Source organism: Diceros bicornis, chromosome 10 (genome assembly GCF_020826845.1).
Source record: "Diceros bicornis minor isolate mBicDic1 chromosome 10, mDicBic1.mat.cur, whole genome shotgun sequence".
Lineage (NCBI taxonomy): Eukaryota > Metazoa > Chordata > Mammalia > Perissodactyla > Rhinocerotidae > Diceros > Diceros bicornis.
In genome coordinates, this window is record NC_080749.1 from 82,261,976 (window position 1) to 82,284,801 (window position 22,826).

The 22,826-nt window shown below is 39.6% G+C and overlaps 1 protein-coding gene across 1 annotated transcript in view; it reads left to right on the forward strand.

Annotated features, from left to right (window-relative positions):
- PARD3B (par-3 family cell polarity regulator beta) overlaps positions 1-22,826 on the forward strand; it is a 931,426-nt gene that overhangs the window by 349,599 nt on the left and 559,001 nt on the right. The window contains exon 3 of the mRNA XM_058549666.1: positions 17,207-17,378. Coding sequence (XP_058405649.1) covers positions 17,207-17,378 — 172 coding nt within the window. The remainder of the gene's footprint in view (positions 1-17,206; positions 17,379-22,826) is intronic.

Here is a 22,826-nt window from a genome sequence, read left to right on the forward strand (position 1 = left end):
GGGAAGAGGAGCTGCAGATGCAAAGGCTTGATGGCGTGAGCCTGTGTGTGTGGCAGCAAAAAGCGCAGATGAGTGAATACAGGAACTTGAAGCTCGATTTGGCTTCAGGCCACTTGTGGAAGGCCTTGGAAAGAAACTGAGATCTTATCTTGGAGGCAACCTGGAATCAATGGAAAATAACCTATTCTGCAATTCTTTTGCATTTAAATGAAAAAAATCCCAGTATTTCCCTTTGATTTAAGCTATCTTCTAAGCCAGTAGTACATTTTCACTGAATAAATATGAGCTACAAGTTCAAATGGGAGACTCCTAGAAGATTAGGGAGTTTGCAGAAGAGGTCTACCAGACACTACATACTTGAGCCTTTTTTTTAAAAAAAATCACAGTTTAGTCGGGATTGATTTGACTCAGGGATTCTAACTCCAGCTAGCAAAGTTCACCAGGACTAGAAGCAGGCGTATAGTCCCTCCGCTATCTAGGGGACTAGATATTGCATACGCATCCGCTGGCGTATCTTCTCCCTGCTGAGTGATTGATGTGGGAAGTGAAGTCACACTCAGATTACTTGGGGAGCAAGAAACCAGAGTGAGGAGAGAAAGGCCCATGATTCAAACAGGGCCAACCTCACGGGCAAATGACTCATGTGTGCAGTTGCTCAGGATCCCATGCTCACCAGGGCCCCGTCCTTGGTGTAATGCTCTGCTGTCACCGTCTTAAAATTCTTAAAAATTTTTGAACAAAGGCTTCACGTTTTCATTTTGCCGTGGACCCCAAAAGTTATGTACTTGGTCCCAGATTCATGAATTTAATGATCCAACACTATAATCCCTTGTGTCAACCATTTCACAGGAAGGATATCCCTCCTAATGGGACTGCAGATTTGTTCCTTAATCCAGTGGATCCCTTCAGCTAGGTAATGCTTGAAATGGCACTGCCGGCATGGTCACCTCTGACACCACTTTCCTGGCTTCCATTTGTATCTCATTGACACACCAGTTCTTTAGCCTGTTTCTATACTCAATTAAATATTGTCCTGAGGGTAAATCTTTAAATTGACTTTGTGTCTTTATAAACAGACCATTACATATTTATTTAACAGATTCACTCTGGGAGAATTCATGTTTCCTGATTCTTTAATAAGTGCCCCGTCTGTTACTTACATGTTGTAGGTGAAATGAATGTCAAGTTTGAAATTTACATGAAAGTGGGATTAACTGGCAGAGCAGATTAGATGACAGAATATAACCAAAACCATTTTGGTAAGGTAGAGAAATGTGGCTAGGAACTCAGCCGTCATCAGGGCACAGGGTCAGATGACCCATGACAGCTGTGCTGTTAAATAAACAATGAAAAGAAGATGGGAGTGGGAATGAAGGACACAAACACTGTCTTTACCCATCACTGTCAAGAGTCAGGTCCTTCCCAGAGTTTCTAATCTTTGGCAATTTGAGGGACAGGGAGGCCGTTTACAGGAAAGCAACAGATGTGATTGATGACTGGGTGGTAGGGGATGTAGGAGAAATGATAACATAAAAAGTTTCTCTTGTCTGGTGGATAAAAAAATAAGTAATGAGTTCTTAGAGTCTTCAAGCACATAAAAGATTTTTTTAACAAATTGTGAATATATTTTTTCCATTTTAATAATGAATTGCATATGTGAAATTTCAACATATAGAATTTGCAGAAAATAATGACAGACACTTGGATTATAAAATCATTGAAATACTAGAATTTTGTTTGTGATTTCTTTATTGTAATAGCTCTTATCCATCTGTATTTGTTTAGAATATGCATGAATGATTTAAAAACCAAAGGCCCATCAATCAAAACATTTCCCACCTGCTCTCTCTTATGGGACTATCAAAGTAGTAAAATAAATGAAACCAATATTGCTTTACTCCTTGCCCATTATGAAGTATTACTGGTTCCAGGTGAGAACCTACTTACAAGGGACCTTTGAAGATTTAATAGAGGGTTTTAAGTGAATGCAATACCATGTAATGGAAAATTTTGCATCATTAACAAAATTGAAAGGTAAACTGGCAAAAAAATATTGCAAAGATAAAACAAGACAAACTTGATATACTTACAATAAGAAGAGTTTGTACATGTTGATGAGAAACATAAAAGCAGAATGGGAAAGCAGAACAAAGGGTATGAACAGACAATCCACTGGAGAAAAAAAATGGCTAAAAATGATTTTCACTATCACTAGTAATCAAATAATTGACCTTTAATCAGGAGGATATAATTTTGTCTGCAAAATTAGCAATGATTGAAAAAAATTATACTATGCAAAGATAACCTGTATTTTCATGTGTCCAGATGGGAGAATGGCTAAATTATTTATGATATGGCTAAATCTGTTGTGAGATATTATTCAGTCATGAATTTTCTTCATTTTTTTGCAGATTAAAATTAGAGAAAATTGCTCATAAGAAAATCCTAAGCAAAAGCATCAGAAAACAAAATTGTGTGTAGTGTAGTATGGATCAAGTCATGTTAAGATAACATGTAAATACATAGGAAAGAACTATGGACAACAGCACCAATGTTGTCATCGTAGTTGTCTGGGTTGAGGTGACCCTGTATGTCTTCTTTACTATGTGTGCTTTCAGAAGTCTCCATAATGACAACCTTTTGAGGCTTTGTTCTCCCTCCCTCTCTCTAACACACACACCCACCCACACACACACACACACACACACACCACCTACAGGCAGTTTGCTGGAGGGAACTGAGGAGGCTTGGGATGGGCACATCTTCTTGCCCCCACACTCTACTCTTTGCCTGGAAAACATAAATGCCTAAACTGGCAAACTGCAAAAGCAGCCCTTGGGTTTGGGCGTATTAGTGTGAAGACTGGCTTTCGAAACCCAATATTGCTGATGGTCATAGCAACCTGGATTTTCGAGTCCAGTCCTCATTTCAACACTTGTCTTCCCTTTTTTTGCCGTAAGCATGCTCAATGTGTTTCAATGTTTGATTTAGAAATCAGTCATAGTTTTTATGCCTACAGAGTATGTTCCGGGTGCTGTAAGAAGGCCTTAAAGACCATCTGTCTACACTGAGAGACCAGACCTGAAATGCTTCGCCCCCTGAAAGAGGTAGCACACCTCTTGTGACTGTGAGCAAGGAGCAAGGACCCCAGGCTTCTCGTCCTCAGGCCCCAGTTAGCGAGGCATCATTATATGTGAGCTTAATACACCCGCAATCATAATTACAAATCTTGACCTTTAGATGCTCCCAAAGTCAGCCGCCATCCCGGCAGGGTTAGCCGCATGATCACTAGTTGAGGAGGCGTGGAGCAATTGGAGGCTAAAGGAAGAGGTGAGCTCAACCACGCGGACGGAAGGAGTTCAGCAGCTAAGCCCACCTGCAACTGCAGTGTTAATTTTTATGAAATATCGGCTTTGAGGCCTTGTCACCCATGACAAGGAAGATCTGAGTCTAAATGGAATGTTTAAGAGAAGTGCTTCCTCATCCCTCAGTGAGGCTGCACGCTGACCTTTCCGTCGTCTCCACCAGTTGCTCAGCTGTCATGAGGTGCCCGAGAAGGTAGAACATCGCTGGAGCTGTCAGGAGGTCAGTCAGCCAGTGCTCAGGCCAATTTGCTAAATGTGTCTGTACTCAAGAGTCTGTTCCCTAAGCAGTCTGATGAATGTAGTACCAATTAATCACCAGCTAATTTTCAGGGAGTTGTGGCCTTCCTCATTTGTAGTCCACTCACCGCTTTACCTGGCCTTGGAGATCTCGGGCCTGGAATAAGGGGCCACCTGAGGGGCACAAGAAGCTGCTGAAATGTGTTTTAGGCTAGCAGGGTGACTGGCTAGGGGATACCTGCCTGAGGCCAACACTGACCTATTTTGGTTAGAATGTTCTGTGTGTTTGACAACCCCTAATGATATTGCATACAGCTCAAATGCGTGCAAAAGACGGTCTCTGAAAATTTTAATGATACAGTAAGATCTCATTGTTTTTACTATCAGCCTATCAATTCTTTATCTGTCTCTAGAAGGTGGTGGCTTTGTCATCATTCTCCGCGAGGGTTTATTATCTGGGAGCTGTTGAGTTGTCTGAAAAGCAGGATGGTTTCTTTTTTTCTTTTATGAAATAGACTGCTCTATTTGTAACCAAGTCTCATACATTAAAATACTTGTCAAAATAAATGAATAGTATGTTTGTTATATTCATGACTTAAAATCACATTTGATTGCTTACTCATTAATCCACAAAATTAAGCAATACACCCTGGATCGCAGTCATTAGTACACATAAGCAGGTTCTTCTGACAGTCAGGTGTGATGGAGAACACTGTGCAGTGGTGTTTGTTTCAAAACTAGGCGTCTTAATGCACAAATTAGTTTTATAATTTCAAAAGATTACCTCTGGAAGAAAATCAAATACATAAATGTAGTCCACCAGCAAACAGGCTTGGGATCATAGTATAGTAAGTAGATTTTAAATGGAGAAATTGTAAAGTACAAATTTGCGTTGAACCTCAAGGATTGACAGAAGCTGTGTTGCCCTGTATAGGACCATACATGTTAATGGAGGTTATGTTTATTCCTAATTGGATGGAAAATCAGGACACAGGGAGATAGTGTCCGTGTGAAATTGTAGTCATCCATATAACAGAGGCTTTGCTCTCTCCTTTGGATATAGCAGAGAAATTAAAGCATTCATTTACCTGGCCCCCTTCTATCTGCCAAGAGCCATGTTAGAAGCTTGGAATATCAAGTCAATTGGACATCAGTTCTCTCATCTAATGGGGATAAATAGTGCTTTTCTCATAGGGTTTCTTATGAGTATGAAATAAAATGATATATGTAAGCATTTTGAACAGTGCCTAGCGCATAGTGAGGGCTATATAATAGTGTTTGTTAAATGTATATTTTTAATGATGTAACCCGTGGTTTCAAGTAGCTTACAGTTTACTTATAGATACGGGCAAGCACATCAAGGCTCTTCGTGCCGTGTGACCAGTGATGACAGAGACATGGACATGGTATTTTAGAAACACCGCAAAGCCTGGTGGAGTGCCTCGTATGGGAGACTTGAACTTCATTTTGAAAGCCATGAGAACATAAAATGAAGAATTTTAAGCTGGAGTAAGGCCATGCTAGATCTATGTGATGGAAAGATCACTTTGGCAATAGTGTGGATAAGTGTCAGGGGGCTTGCCTGGAACCCAAAAGCGAATTGAGGCCCTTGCAGGAGTGGATATGTGAGGACCTGGCCAGAGGCAGTGCAACGTTCATTGTAAGGGCATAATCTCCAAAGGGAGGAATCAGCCTTCGAGTCCAGTAAGCTGTTGTCTTGCAGGACCTGGTGGCATACCTCTTCTTGGCTGAAAAAACAAAAAAAAAAAACAGCAACAACAAAAACAAAACAAAACAAAATAAAAAAATAACCAAGCTTAAAAAAAAAAAAAAAGTTGGCTCCTTGGATAAGAAGAGGTATGCCACCATCAAGCTGGGCCTTGGCTAAGAGATCACTAAAGGGGATGTTTCTGAGACAGTCACAGCTTTGGTTTGGTTAGAGAATAGAAATTGTAGACAAGTGGGAAAACTAAATCTGAGCCAGTGAAATAACATTCACTGTGAATGTTGTAGCATTGTAAGTGTATGTAGGCTTTATAATTTACAAAATATTTTCCCATATGCTATTTTGTGTTTTCTAGCATTGGAGATACTTGCTTCAAATAGAATATTCTTTCAAAAATGCTGGTTAGATGTGTATGATTTAGATAAGAATAACTTGTAAAAGCCATTTGTGTGTGTGTATGTTCGTGCATTTTAAAACTGCCCAACTTGTATTGTATCTTCATTTCCAATAATGTACATGCTCCCAAGACCTTCAAAGCCCTTGATAGGATAAATATGAGGAACCATCTAGTGATATACTAGATAATTGGCAGGCAGAGCTGCCCAGTAGGTTGGAATCGTCTTTGAGAATTTCCTAGGCAATTTAATGCAAGTATCTTCCACTTTGTTGTGTATCTGTTATTTTTAATATGTGTAATTCAGGGGCAGTGGAAATATTATTACTGATGAGGCAGGTATATCAAGCTTTTAAAATTTCTAACATTTGTGTTATCCTGACGATGCTTGAAACTTATCCCGGCGTCTGTACCTGTTTGCTTTTCCTATAGCTGCCCCCAGGATCCCCTAGGCTCAGGGCTTGGTGGCTGCCGCCTGACCTCCATGGGGCCCTTTCCTCGACCACTGCTGTGGATGGTGAAGGAAGGGGCTCCTCCGGCTTCCCCTGTGTATATTAGATATGAGTTGTGCTTGTTATTTCTTAAATGGTGAGCTCTTATTACTAAGGAGAGTAAAAAATGCAGCAAAAACAAACTCAAGATTCTCTCAAACTTGTCAAGTAGTAACACATCATCTTTGAAATTTTAATTCAAGTCAATCAGAAGAAAAATATTATTCAGTATAAAATGTGTTTCATGTGTACCTGGCTTCTTAATAACTTATTACATAATTAAAGGAGGTAAATGTATTTTTAGCTGAAATATGGGTGGTTTTTTAATAGGCATATTCTTTGTTATTATGGGGCAATTTAGGCAGCTGCTTCTTTAAAATGTGATAAGGATAAAGTTCTTAGGGGACGGCCCGGTGGCACAAGCGGTTAAGTGCGCGCGCTCCACTTTGGCGGCCTGGGTTCGTGGGTTTGGATCCCGGGCGTGCACCGACGCACCGCTTGTCAATCCATGCTGTGAGGGCATCCCATATAAAGTAGAGGAGGATGGGCACGGATGTTAGCTCAGGTCCAATCTTCCTCAGCAAAAAAAGAGGAGGATTGGCATCGGATGTTAGCTCAGGGCTGATCTTCCTCACACACAAAAAAAATAAATAAAAAATAAGGTTCTTAGTACAGTTGAATAAATCATGCTATTTTTTTCAGAATGAAGCTTAAAGCTGTAAAGTTTGTAAAGGTCCCTATTATGGATTTTCAGTTTGGAAAGGAAATGAAAATTGGTTTTATCTCACTTACTGAATGTTGATTGAACTTTCTGAGAATCAGAACTGCTGCATATTTGCTCTGCGGATATCTAGCACCTGATGAAGATGCTAATGTGAGCTGCTAATTTTTAAAATCTGAATTAAGTGGTTTTAGCTAGCTGTCAAAATCCTATGAAGGAAGAGAACCTATTTTCAAACCTTTGTTTAAAGTGGCATAAAACTAGCTCCCGTATCCAATTGTTACTTAGTTACAAGCAGATGGATACATTTAAATGAAATTCTGCAATGTTTCACTCTCTTCCCAAAGGTGATAATGTGTTTTCCTCTACTTGTGAAATTGTTGTAATTTCACAGTCTTACTTAGATTTAATTGTGTTTATTAAGATTTGAGACAAATGATTCCAATTTTATTTTGTAGGATACTGTTGTTTATCTTTTGGTTTTTACTTGATAGTTGGTAACATGGAATAAGTATGAAATAGTAAAAAATAGCAATATGTTGTTAAATTCAACAGTTTAACCCAGAGAACTCAATACAGCAAATAAGCCTTTCTTAGTAATACATTAGTTCACTTGACGTGTAATTAAAATAGAGCCACATATTTCTAAGTGTAATTACTGATACAAAAAATACTTTTATAAATACAGTTTATTGTGTTCTATGAGCATTTGGATCATCTTTTTTATTCTCTATGTAGGCTAAAGACAACAGCATCAGATTATAAAAACTCGCGCATAAAAGTGACAAAATGCTATGGATTGATAACAGTAAACCATATCATGAATATTGAGAGACTGCAATAAATGCACTTCATGACATTTCTTATTAAAATATTTACTTGTCAGTGTAGAAAGTAAAGGCATTGGTATATTGCTCCGAGTTAGGGAATAAATAAAACAGCACAAACCATGTCTTGCTGGGTATAAGAACAGTACTGCATGTCTAAGGCTTGTGTATTGTTATGTGATGAAGAGCAAGAAAAAAAAGAAAAACAAAAATGACCTATTTGATGTGTTTGATGTTGGTACTTTCTCTGTTCCTCTGTCAATCCTGTGATGAAGAGATTAAAGAGAAGCAGCAAAGTAAAAGCAGAATAGGGATAAACAAGTCAAGTGGGACTAGTCTGGAAGCCAGGGAACGTTAGCTATGGTGGGAAGAGGAATTAACGTTTCACCTCCTAGTGTGTCCCAGGCTCTGTGCTGAGCACTCAGGCGTTTAGGGATATTATCAAGGAAGCTAATATTCTACCCCTACCCACGTACCCCAACACACACATACATGCACAAATACTAGTGATATTGATCCCAACAGTCTTACTGTCTGAGTATAAAGAAAGATCTGAGTCCATGAGGCGATATTGATGGTGTGAAATTGCAGAGCACACGGCTCTTTTGATCAAGTCTGATATTCAGGGTTGTGGATGTTGTAAATTATCCAAAGCTCTTTTATTTGTTTTTGATCTTTGAGGATTTTTTTGTTATTGTTGACTTTTCCATTATCTTGACCTTTTACAAGGTAAATTTGAGGAAAAGATTGAAATATTCTCTAAAATAAGGTTTATGGATTGTATTTTTTTCTAGGCAAATCCTGGTTTCTCATGTTTCTTCCAGATGCCCGCCAGGGAGAAGGTTTTCCGGAGATACTTGTAGTTAGCAAAACTGGTGCCTAATCTGTGAATTGGGACCACTGTCAGCATTGGCAATTTAGACCTAGTTATCAAAAATAATTTGTACATACACATTAATGTATATATTTTCCTAAGTCCTATTTATAAGGTAGGTATGCTCCTGAGAAACACACTGCACCTTGACCTCTCAAACGGAGACACAGACCATGTAACATTGTACATCTTCCTGGTGCCTTAATTTTACTGGAAATTAAACAGAAAATCTCTTCATATTAAAACAAGCAGAGAAAGCTGGAAGAGGGTAAAATGTAAAATTTACGTGAATTTATAAAATAAAGCTGAGCACTTCAGATTTCAGCTTGTGGCATACCAATTCAGGCTATGCCTCCACTCCTCTGGAGGTTTATTCACATTTGTTTTTAAGCTACTTTGGGGACACATCTCGAAGCTTCACACCAGATACACTGAAGTGGAAGACTGGAAGAAAAGCAGGCAAGGGTGTGCCAGGGGCCCAACTGCTAACCCTGCCCACCTCTCCATCCGCGTCCACCCCAGCTCACATGTCCACTCCTGCAGGGACCAAATAAGCAGGCTCTCCCTTTCCCAAATGAACCTGAAAAGGACAGAGAACACACATAGTCTCCATTTTAAGAGCATGATGTGGCAGAAGCAGTTTCCTCCAGTGTTGAATAGACAATGAGGAATTTCTCCCCCATAATAACCAAACCAAAACCAACAAAAATAATGATGATGACACTCTGACTATCTTACGGGTATATATTGGTTGTTTTTACTCATTTTAAAAAAATTGAGTTTGAATGTTCTAAAAGCATGTGAAAAAATCTAGGTATCTTTTTGTATTGCTGCTATGTTAAGTTTGAGCTTTTACCTCATTTCACTCATTTTATTCCAGCAAATGTATGTTGGGTGCCTGTCACGGCATAGTCACTGTTCTAGGTGATGGGGATACAGCAAACAATAAAACAGACAAAAATCACTGTCTTCTTACATTCTAGTATAGTGGGGAAACAGGCGATAAATAAGACACAAATAGAGCATTGAGAGGGCAATAAATGCTATGAAAAGAAATAAAGGAAGGGAGTATAGGAAATAGCGAGGATGTTGCAATTTGGATAGCGTGGCGAGTGAAAGCCTGGCATTCAAGTAAAGATCTGAAGGATAGAGGAATAAGCCACGTGGGTATCTGGTGGAAGATTGTTTCAGGCCAAGAGAACAGCAGATGCAAAGACACTGAGATAGAGGCAAAGAAGATAGCATAGGTGGCTAGAATCCTGAGAACAAGGAGGGAATAGTCGGAACGTGAGGTCAGAAGCGTAACTGGGAGCCCATTACCGTGTAAGCCGTTGCAAAGACTGGGGCTTTAGTCTGAGTGAGATGGGAAGGTATTACAGGGTTCTGATCAGAGGAGAGACAGGATCCGCCTTACGTTTTAGCAAGATCACTCTGGGTGCCATGTTGAAAATGGATTGAAAAGGAGCACGGATGGAAGCAAGAAGACTAGTCAGGAAGCTGTTGCAGTAATCCATGGGAGGGACTATGATGGATGGGTCCAAAATGGTGACAGTGGCCGTGGTGAGAAGTGGTGATGGGTGGGTCCAAAATGGTGACAGTGGACATGGTGAAAAGTGGTCAAACTCTGGATATATTTTGAGATTTGTTGACAAATTGGATGTGAGGGTGTATGAGAGACAGAGGAGGGGAGGGAAAGATGGAGAGAAAGAGGGATCAAAGATTAATACAAGGTTTTTGTCCTGAGCAACTGGAAGGATGGATTGCCATTAATTGGGAGGTTAAAAGACTATGGAGCCATGAAAAAAAAACAAAATTACAGGCCAATATCCCTGATGAAGATAGATGTAAAAACACTAAACACAAGATTAGCAAACTGAATTCAACAATACTTTAAAAGGATCAAACACTGTGATCAGCGAGATTTATTCCAGGGATGCAAGGATGGGTCAACATCGGCAAATCAATCAATGTGATACACCACGTTAACAAAATGAAGGGTAAAAATCATATGATCATCATACAGGCCGGCCCGGTGGCGCAAGCAGTTAAGTACGCGCGCTCCACTGTGGCGGCCCGAGGTTCGCTGGTTCGGATCCCGGGCGTGCACCGATGCACTGCTTGTCAAGCCATGCTGTGGTGGCATCCCATATAAAGTGGAGGAAGATGGGCATGGATGTTAGCCCAGAGCCAGTCTTTCTGAGTAAAAAGAGGAGGATTGGCAGATGTTAGCTCAGGGCTGATCTCCTCACAAAAAAAAAAAAAGAAAAATCATATGATCATCTCACTAGATGCAGAAAAAGCATTTGACAAAATTCAACATCAATTTATGAGAAAACTCTCAACAAAGCAGGTATAGAGGGGGAATGTACCTCAACATAATAAAGGCCTTATATGATGAGCCCACAGCTAACATCATACTCTGATGAGAAGCTGAAAGCTTTTCCTTTAAGATAAGGGACAAGACAAGGATGCTCACTCTTGCCACTTGTATTCAACACAGTATTCAACAAGAAAAATAAAAGGCATCCAGATCGAAAAGGAAGAAGTAAAACTGTCACGGTTTGCAAATGACATAATATTATGTAGAGAAGACCCTAAAGACTCCATCACAAAACTATTATAAGTAATAAATTCAGTAAAGTTGCAGGATACAAAATCAATACACAACAATCTGTTGTGTTTCTTTACATTAATAATGAACTGCAGTCATGCACTGCATAAAAACGTTGATGGATCGCATATTCAATGGTGGTCCCATAAGATTAGTACCATATAGCCTAGGTATGTAGTAGGCTCTGCCATCTAAGTTTGTGTAAGTACGCTCTAAGATGATCACACAACATGGAAATCACCTAACAATACATTTCTCAGAACATATCCCTGTTGTTAAGTGATGCATGACTGTATCAGAAGGAGAAATTAAGAAAACAATCCCATTTACAAATGCATCAAAAAGAATAAAATACCTAGGAATAAATTTAACCAAGGAGATGAGAGACTGTATATTGAAAACTACGAGACATTAAGAAAGAAATGGAAGAAGACACAAATAAATGGAAAGGTATTTTGTGCTCATGGATTGGAAGAACTAATATTGTTAAAATGTCCATACTGCCCAAAGCAGTATATAGATTCAATGCAATCCCTATCAAAATTCCAATAGTATTTTTCAGAGAAATAGAACAAAACTACAAAAGACCTCAAGTAGCCAAAGCAATCTTAAGAAAGGAGAACAAAGCTGGAGGCATCATGCTCCCTGATTTGAAACTATATTACAAAGCTATAGTAATTAAAACAGTATGATATTGGCATAAAAACAGATACAGAGATCAGTGAAACAGAATGGAGAGCCTAGAAATAAACTCATGCATATATGATCAATTAATTTATGATAAAGGAGCCAAGAATATACAGTGGGGAAAAGAGAGTCTCTTTGATAGGATGATGTTGGGAAAACTGGATAGCCACATGCAAAAGAATGAAACTAGACCACCATTGTATGCCATGTACAAAAATAAACTCAAAGACCTGAACATAAGACCTGAAACCATTAAATTCCTAGAAGAAAACATAGGCTATAAGCTCCTTGACAGGTCTTGGTGATGATTTTTTGAATCTGACACCAAAAGCAAAAGCAACAAAAGCAAAAATAAACAGGTAGGACTACATCACACTAAACAGCTTCTGCACAGCAAAGGAAACCATCAACAAAATGAAAAGGCAACCTACTGAATGGGAGGAAATATTTGCAAATCATATATCTGATGAGGGTCTTATATCCAAAATATACAAAAACCTCATACAACTCAATAGCAAAAAAACCCAAACAAACTGATTTAAAAATGGGCAGAAGATCTGAATAGACATTTTTCCAGAGAAGACATACAGATGGCCAACAGGTACTTGAAAAGATGCTCAGCATCATTAGTCATCAGAGAAATGCAAATCAAAGCCACAATGAGATATCACCTCACACGTATTAGAATGTCTATTATCAAAAAGACAAGAAATAACAAGTGTTGGTGAAGATGGCAGAGAAAAAGGAACCCATGTGCACTGTTGATGGGAATGTAAATTGGTGCAGCCTCTATGGAAAATAATAGGGAGGTTCCTCAAAAACTTAAAAATAGAAATACTATATATAGCAATTCCAATTCTGAGTATTTATCCAAAGAAAACAAAAACACTAATTTGAAAAGATATATGCACCCCCATGTTCATTGCAGCATTATTTACAGTAGTCAAGATATGGGAACAACCTAAGTATCCATTGATGGAAGAATGGATAAGAAATGTGCCATGAAAAATGAAATCTTGCCATTTGTGATAACATGGATGGACCTAGAGAGTATTATGCTAAGTGAAATAAGAGAAAGACAAATGCCATATGATCTCATTTATATGTGAAATCTAAAAAACAGAAAAACCAAGCTCATAGATACAGAGAACAGATTGGTCATTGCAAGAGGCGGGGGGTGGGAGGTGGGAGTTTGGGTGAACTTTTTTTAGTTTAAATAAATTGAATAAAAATTTTAAAAAAGGAATTACAAAAAAGTAGGAGTGAGATATAATCAAGGACAACCAGAAAAATTTACAAAACCAGGAAAGAATGTTGTCAGGGCGCTTAAAGACCAGAATGACTTGAAAATATGTATTATAAATGTGTTTATGATTATCTTTGAAAAAAAGCGTGACAGATTGGAGAATGTATCTGTGACATTTACATGTGAGTCAAGGCTTTCATACACTAGTAGAGTATTACAATATAGTTTTATATCATTTTATGGCAAACATTATAGTATTACCTCACAATATAGTATAGCATGATATTATAAATATAACCCGAGAGGCTGGTGTAATTGTTGTAATGCTAGAAAGAGATTTTCTTTTTCCTAGTAAAAGTGAGTCTAAATTACAAAGTGGCATCAAGTTAAAGGGAAAGCGCCTCTGCTCCAGGGCCAGCTGCGTCTCTGCTCCCTCACTCCCCGGGTTCTGTAATGAACACACCAGCCAAGTCCCTGTTTCCTTCACACACACACATGCACACACACACACACACACACAACTTTGGAAAGAACTTTGGAAGATCAGCTTTTCAGTTTTGACATGTTAGGTTCGGCAGTTGGCCATATGAGCCTAGAGTTCAGGAAGAAGCTCTGGGTGAGAGATTCAAGTTTGGAATTTATTGGCATATACTTATATCTATGCCACAAGACAATTGAGATCACCAGATAAATGTAGACATATTCTCTTTGACATTTTTGGAGATGAGGAAGAAGCAAAAGGAGGCTTACCAGAGGGCCCAGAGAGTGAGGGATAAACCACGAGCGTGCGGTGCCCGGGAAGGCAAGCGCGGGGAGTCATTGAAGGAGGAGGCGCCCATCAACCGTGTCCTAAAATTGGGCCAGAGAAGTGACTTTGGATCAGCAGTCTGGTGATTGCTGCTGACTTGTTGAGAGAGGTTTCGGTGGAGCAAAAGGGGGCAAGCTGACTGGAGCGGCCTCAGGGAAGGGTGGGAGGACAGAGAATGGAAGCTGCTTAGGGGACAGCTCTTTCAAATTTCTCTTTGGAGGGGAGCAGATCATTTTGGATCCTGCGGTCTTTGGGCAATGTCAGTGCTGCTGTGGGTGACATGAGAATCCTGGCATCACAGAAGGAAGACAGAAGGGGCACCAGGAGAGGGACAGGGCAGCCGAGGAGGGGGGCGCCCAAGTTGAGCACTGCCTGTTGCATGTCATTTGGAGTTCAGGTCACTGCAGTCTCCACGGTCAGTGAGGAACCTTCCATGTGCCACAGGAGCTGAGGCTGGATGGAGGCTCTCACAAAAAAACGTTTAATAGCATTCCTCCGTCATGTCCACCTCATGTCTGTGGGGAAGGGAGTTTGGAATGGGGGTAAAGGCAGGGAGGAGAGGCTGTTTTCATGCCCTGGACACTGTGGAAATCAGCATGCCTTCTGTTGAGGGACGAGAACAGGAGTATCTATTAATTAATGTATCTCTGTAACACTGTCTGCCGGGAACTCGGTAACCCAGGAATGTAGATGTTCTAATGAATCAAGTAATCTAGCTAACAAGCACCTACAACATGTGGTTTAAATTAATTATCAACATTGAAGCAAGTGTAAGTCTGTGTGTGTTGTAGATGTTGAGATGAAGACTGGATGGAGCGCTCTCTCAGCAGCCAGCACCTACCTACCGCACCAGTGACTTTGGGCACCACAGATTCAGGAACGGATCCTCTTCTTCCCAGGAGTAGAGACTTTATTTCATCCATTCATCCAGCATAGGCTCTGTGGAGATAATTGCTGTCAACCGTGGGATAGGGAGACAGATGAAACAATTAATCAAAGAGATTATGAGATTTGGGGTGCCTCCAGGTCTTGCTGTCATCATCTTTGAGAAGAGCCATGTATTGCTTTATCTCTAAAAAGTCAAGGTCACATTCTCTAAGGCATAATGTCCTCATGGACAAACTACGGATATTCCACAATGTAGCCTCTCCTTTGACAGTTTTCTTTTTGGAAAACAGTTACAGTGTGGTCTGGAACCCTGGCTTGGAAATTAAAAGGACTAGATTCTAGTTCCAATTACTGTTTAGTCTGTCACTTTGGGAAACAAAATCTCTGAACTACTCTGTTCTCCCATTTGATAAATAGGTATAACATTGTTGTTATATATGCCATAAACTGTGCGGCTGTAATAGTATGGAAAACAGTAAAGTAGCTTACGAAAAGGTTACATAACAGCTGTAGATAATGATTTATGAGTTATCGATTTTAAGCTTTTGTATTATACTTCGGATTGGTATTCAGTTTTTCTCTCTTTTCCACAATATTTAAAGCACATAGGGTACGCTAAGAGTTAAGGATTTAGCAAGAGGGAAAAGTAAGGTATTACTCTTAACTTGCACAAAACTGTTCATAGTACCAGTATAATAAGCCACTTTTCCTAGTTGATTGCTACATTAAAATAAATGTTACTAATATGTGTCAGAATTCACTAATATGCAAAATTGAAATTATAATTATATCACAGAAATGATGAAAATAACACTTCTACCACATTTTAAAAACTGATTTCATTTTCCTTTTTAGGATTTAAAGTGTTAAACTCTTCACTCTGGACATATGATTAGAAAGATATAGTTCTATTGATTATTTTTATACTAGAATAATATTTCATTATTAATCCATTTAAGTCTTCTCTCATATCAGTTCATCAGTGCTACCAATTAAAAATAGAAAATGTATATGCTCAATTTCAAGAATTAAAAATAATGCCTTGGGAGTAGCATTTCTTTCCTGTGGTGAGAGGGTTGTTGGATTTTCCAATTAAAGAAGTCTCCATACTGGAAATGAGTAGTCAATTATGAAAATTATTTTTGAATAGCTAATTTGCATATCCCTAATTGTATTCATTTCTTTTGAAAGACTGAACGTGGAATTTATGATGTTTTGATTGGTTACTCCTGTACTTGTGTTATTAATACTATTGCTAACAAGGTTCCCCTGTGAATGGGGCCTTGAGTGCCTTTCCTGAATAAATGTTTGAATCGTAAATAGGTTTGTTTTATTTAATGAATGAAAAACATCTGAAGATTTACTGGCAGTGTTCAGGTTTGCACACACTGCACTCTGTTGGGTGAGCAGCAGCATCCCTACGCTGCCTGCTGCGCTCAGTTCGGACTCTTACACATCCAGAGGAGAAGCGGTTGAAGCTCCTCTCTGGCGGTGCCGTCTGCTGGCCAAAAATGCGGTGTCAGTGGGGCTACCCTCACTGTACAGCAGTGTTTGCACAGTTACGTGAATATGTTGTTATATTTTGCCCTTATTTTCTGAAAAATGACTTGGAAATGGACAATTAAATGTTTTTTATATTAATGACAAGAAGTATAAGTCTCATATGAAATAAAATTGAGATGAAAATGAGAATAATCATGTTAAAAGTGCTGGGGTTTAGTCTCATCGGACTTGTCATTCATTGGACTCAAAACCAGTCAACGTAGAGTCAGTCATGAAGGAAAAGAACACAAAGGCATGTGTAAAAATGAGATATCTATGTGTACAAGATAAACACAAATTGTGTGTAAGCATACACATTTATCTGTTTATTATGATTGTATCTAAAAGGACAGATGTAATTATGGATTTTAGCTGGACTGGAGTCTCAGGCCTGGAGTGTCCTCTTCCACCGTGTAAGTCTACTGTTCAACTTCTGCATATTCAACTCTTATTTTGGGGAACACTCTTAAAAGAAAAAGATACTGGAGTCCTTTTAGGCGTGTTAGAAAAGGCAGTGAGGAGAGGAGGCAGGATTTCATTCCTTCAAGAGAGGCAGCCCCAATTGGCTTTCTATTTCAGGAGCAAACAAACCAACCATTAATTATTTCCTGGCCGTGGTGCTTTAAGACATAATATTGAATTAAGAGTTGTGGTACAGGAAGATTAAAGTTCGAAGTTTTCAGAGGCCGTTTTCTTTAAAACAAAACAAAGATCACAGTCGGCTAGATACAGTGTCTGTGTGATATGTGTGTCCTTCAAATTAATTAGTGTTGTTGGGTTTATTTGTAGCTGGTTGCTGTGTTTGACGAACAAGAACCACTCCACAAGACTGAGAGCCCCAGCGGAAACCCTGCGGGTCGGCAGAGCCCAGACGCTTTTGAGACGGAAGTGGCTGCCCAGTTGGCTGCTTTTAAACCAATTGGTGGGGAAATTGAAGTAACCCCTTCTGCTCTGAAATTAGGTATGTGTATTTTTAGTGCTATGTTTCCACCTGGTTGAAATATATCATCTTGCGGACTATGAGTTGCTTCTACTTCATGACTTATCTCGTTAGTATCTTTCTTTAAAAAAAATCTGGTTTGTCTTTTCTCTAAATTATTTTTTTACATAGCTCTTTGCAGCTGCTGACGTTAGGCAAGTGGCTGCAGTATTTTCTTGAATTGCAGGTGAATCTGCATTGGGTGCCCTTGAAGTATCATGGGGAGGAGCTGGACTGGAGGTGATGAGGTTCGTCTGTAGCCTATGAGGATCACTTAAAAAAAAAAAAGTCCCTGAAAAAAGTCATTTGGAAACAGCTAAGGGTTATCAAGGCATCCAGACTGGAAATAAAGGTCACTTTCTGTTTCAGCCACCTTCTTTTTCCCCCCAAACTATATATCTCAGGGTTTGGAGGAAACATTTTGAAGTTAGTTTCTTACTTTTGTCCTACTCATTCATTCAAATAAGAACAACTTACCCAGAGAGTTTGCTCACAATTCTTTTTTGTTACATTTGTTTTGAAGGCGTTGGTAGAAAGAAAAAATAAACACTCTTCTAACGTTTCAGTGAATTTACGACTCCAAGAGAAGTAATATGTCAGCTTTTGGTGATACTTCGTAGAGATAAATTTAGGTCTGTTTAGCAGCGTGAAGATTTTGAAAATCCACTAATATTTTGGTACCTTAAACAATGTTTTATTCCTGTCGTATGTATGCATGCACTTTGAGACAGCTCTAGGCACCTGTTGTAGGTTAGTTCTCAAGCCAGAAGAACAGAGGCTTTTTCCACTTTGCAAAGGGAATCTTATTCTTTTTAAAGCAAAGCATACTCTTAAAATTGTAAAAATTGTACCTAGTGCTAGTTTTTTTCATTTGAAACAAAATGTATACTGTAAAGTTTATTTTATATACCACCATACTGAATATCCGTATTTTGTGCTAATTTTATAGAAAGCATCCACAGTGCCCCTCTTATATTAAACCAAGTGGAAATGAATGCCCTATGGTCTTCCTGGTTTTCCTCTGTGTTTGGAAACCAAGCCAGGGAAGCAGGCCGCTGGACCGCAGGAGGTGGAGGGCTTCGTGGCAGCCTCTCTTCCTCTAGAGCCAGGTTTGTGGCTTCAGCAACCTCACAGCCCTGTCGTTGATTTGCATAATGGATGCCTTTTTATCCATTATGCAAATAGTACGGGAGGAAAATTAGGCAATAAGGGAAGACGCAAGGAGAAAATTGCTCTTGCTTGTTTTACTTTTCTATTTAGAAGCAATCCCTGTGGTCTTCAGAAGGCTGAACCTCAGAACCCCTGTGCCTGGGAACTCATGTCCAGCTTTCTCTTTTGAGCTTTCTCAGGGAAAAAAGGTGGTTTTTCCTCAGCTTTTTCACAGTTTCTTTTGTTGAACCATCTGAGCAATATAATGTTGAATGCAGGAAGAACAGTAGGCAGAGGTCCCCCTTCTTTAGAAGTGGACTTTCTACTTCTTCAATTCTGATACTTGGTAAGACAGAGATAGACAGTCCTATGTATCAAATGGTGACCACACGCCAGGCACTGAGCTCAAGGCCATGCACCGAGTGCTCTAAATCCTTTAGTCACAGCTACTCATTTGAGCCTCGTACTTCTCTGATTCCCCTGACTTAAGAGATGAGGAGAAAGGAACAGAGAGGTTATGTAATTTATCCAAAATCACATAGCTACTAGGTGGCAAAGCCAGGATTTGAACGCTTGCTGGCTCCATATCAGGAACAATTTTTCTGTGCTGCCTCTCACATGCTTTTTGTGCAAGAGTAAATTGATATATTTTTCCTGAGATTTACTTCGGGAATATACGTCAAAACCCTGAAAAGGCTTGACTCCTTGGCTTCAAGTCCCGTTTCACCAGTACTGTAGATTAAAGGATGAGAGGAGCTGACTTCACTATGAGGTGGTCAACGTGGCCTTCCAGCCAGTCAGCCTGAAACCATGCCACCATCTCTAGTCCCACCGTCCCCACTTTTTCCAGTCTTAGTGTCCGTGCGAGCCAGAGCCTTATCATCAATCAGACTGTCGCAGGGCCCCAGACTGACTTCTCTCTTTACAATCCCTGCTTCTGCCGGGGCTGCCGTTCTAAATCACAATCTGATTAGAGAACTCCCCTGACTAACAGCTTCCAGTGGCTTCCTATTGCGTGGAGAACAATGTCCAAACTCGTTGGCAAGCAATGTGGATGCTTCCTTGGAATTAGCTGGCGGAGTTTGGGCAGGGCTGAATGGTGAAAAGTCATCCCTGTCTACTCTCATGCTGCCATCAGATTGAGTACTTTTCATTTCTTGAACTTGAAAAGCAAAGAAAAAACATATTTATTGAGTTTCTCAGATAGAGGAATTAAAGAAGGAGGCAGCACACCCAACTTTGGTTTCCATCCACTCTGTTTCCTGTTTTTGCCCTCAGGGGTGGTCAAGGTTGGACGTGGTAATCTCAGGATGGAGGAGTACGCTTGGCTGCAGAGGCAATTTCCATGGCTCTTCCAGAGGTAGAGGTAGTTAGAGGAGGAGAAGCATCTGTGTTCCAGCGATTCATCACAACAGGTGCCTCTAAATGCCAGATGCCGAGCCCAACTCTTCATCTCTGCTCCCCACTCGGTTCCCAGAGCCCGTGGGAACTGGCTTTCCTTCCCACGGGGCTGGTTCGCCCAGGCTGGTCCAGCAGATGCAGGGCTTTTTCTCTCTGGTTTTCTCATTCTTGGGACCCACTCAAGAGGATGGGAAATTTAATCATTATCATCTCACATGCTTATCTCACTTAAGGAGACACAACTCAACAAATATTAGGAATCAAGACATTTTTATAATTAGATCATATTAATCACCAAACATTTATGTTTTGCTGATATCTGAAACAAAAATATATTCAATGTTTGGTATAATTTTTATACCTTCTTCCAACACAAGGTAATCGTCAATCATATTCTGTTAAAAACCAACGACAACGTTCCCCACATACAGACAGATGGTTTGGTTCCTCCTGTTCTTTTTCCATCTTCCAGGATGAAAGACTTGTGTACAGAATATACAGAAAGTTCACAGTCACAGGCTCTTCCTGATCTGGCTCCTTCCTCTCTGCCCACCTTTATTGCCGGCCACTCTTCTGCAGTCACCTTAACCTGCAGCCACCGTGAACCACTCCCATACGCCAGATTTGCTCCTTTCTTTCCATCCTCTATGCCTTTGCAAGTGGGGTCCCATCACCTGGCTCACTTCTTTGCCTCTCTCCTACTTGGTGAACTTGTAGGCACTTTTGAAGCTCGAGCTCAGATATGACCTTGTTTGTGAAGCCTTGTTCAGATCTTCAAGATGATTCAGTAGGTGTACAATAAATATATTTCTTAATTCTTCATGCAACAATGAAAGGTTGCAAAGATGAATCTAAGAAATCTTCTGCTGACCTAAAGGGGTTCATAGTCTTGTACCTGGTAAGCTAATGGGGTATATATTTTTAATTTGTAAGAGGCGTTTTAGATCAAGTGAGCAGCCAGATAATTCCAACTTCATTCATCTAAATTATTTCCTACCATTTATTTTCTAATGGATTTTCTAAGGTGATGCTAAATGACTAAGTCCTGACTCAGCCTCAGCTGGCAAATCATTCTAACACTTTAAGATTCTATGTTTCTGAAATTTGCCAGTGCTTTTTACTGAGTAGCCTGGAGATGCTAACCTAAGCTTCTGTCTAAAAGAACAAACACCAGGTGGACTAGCGAGAGTCCATTTGGACTTTAAATCGCCTGGTTCAGGAATTTCCCAAGACTTCTCTATGGAACCCTGTATATGGTACTTCTTCACATGCTTTGGGATTTCAACAAATATTTGATTTTTGTTAATTAATAAATAACATTTATTCAGCACTTAAGTTCTAGATGCTATTCTGATTCATTCATGTCACTTTCTGTACAAATAGGATTGGTTACGCTTGCAGGGAACACAGGAATGCTAAAGCTGTTGAGTTGGCAACAGAGAACCCTAATGGCTTTTGGAAGTCCTACAGCAAAGAAACTCACCTCCACGCAAAAGAATTGTTAGTACCCTTTCAAACAACTTTTGTGGAATGCTGCTCTGAAACTGCTGGTCTAGATATTTCCATAGAATTTCATAATTAGCAATTTTCTAGACAATTGGCATTGTTTTTAAAATGAGCAAAGAAAAGCTTAGAGAGACTCACTGTGTGCTCTGGTGTCAAATTACTAGTTGGTTAAGGAACTAGAATTGGAACCTACATCTCTTGGCTTCTACTTCATTCTTGGCTCTTTCGACTGCATGACATTTTTTGGATTAATTGTAGATTTCAATTATCCATGTCTTTTAATACTATATGTGATAAAATAGCACCTCATATCCTTTTGGAATTGAGATAGAGTGTAAATTAATAAATAGATACTATGAATAGCTGTAAATCAAAAGCTAATAAGGGAATAAAGACCAGAAAATTAAGATGAAGAAAATTTCTTTTAAATCTTTCTGTAAGTTTCATAGATGAATTTGTTCCTGTCACCTCCTCCCATGTGTGTGTGCAGACACGTGTGCACATGCATGTGTGGGTGTTTAGGGGTAAATTGCACTGAAACCAATGTGCTAATAGGATCCCTGGGTGATTTTTTTCTGTACTGTGGATGTTGTTGTAGTCTTTTTGACATTTCGAGTATCCGTGTGTAGGGCCTCCTGTAAATAAGACAAATTAGTGAGGATAATTATTTTGAAGTTTGAAGAGTAAGTCCTTTAGCCTTCCTCCCACTCATCCCTGTGCTGCCTTTATGATCACTTCTGCTGTTCCCCAAAAGACCTCAGGAGGCCATAACCCAAGGTTCAGCCAATCCTTGTCCCCTGAGAACCAATGATATGGAGCTGGCCCCAGACCCTACAGTATGTTATCTAGCTATGTGCCCAGACGAGTCATTTAACCTCTATCAGAACCACATTTTTCAAACAAAAAATAAATTGGGACACATTACATATTCCACAGAAGTGAATATTCTGAACTGAGACCATCCAGGTCACTTCCTGACGTGTCACCACCATATCTCCTTGGGCACAGTTTTCTCGTCTATAAAATAAGCCTTTCTTGCTCTAATGGGCTGTGAATGTCCTGGGAGAATTTCATTATACCAAGTGGAATTTGAATCCGACTCCATGCCCCTGTCAGTTTCCCTCCCATGGCCCCAGTTAATTAGCAATTTTATTTTGGAACTTTTGATAATTTTTCTCAGTACATCTTGACTGAAATTTTCTAATTTGGGTTCAAGCTTCCATGAGAAAATACTTCTTTAGTTATAATTATTTTAGCAATGTAATTTAAACAGTGTATCAGGATAAATAGTACTTTAAACTTGGTTGTTGCACTCTTGTGATCCGTATCACCCAGATGTACAGCAACCTGATTAGGGTTTGGAGGTGAAGTGGT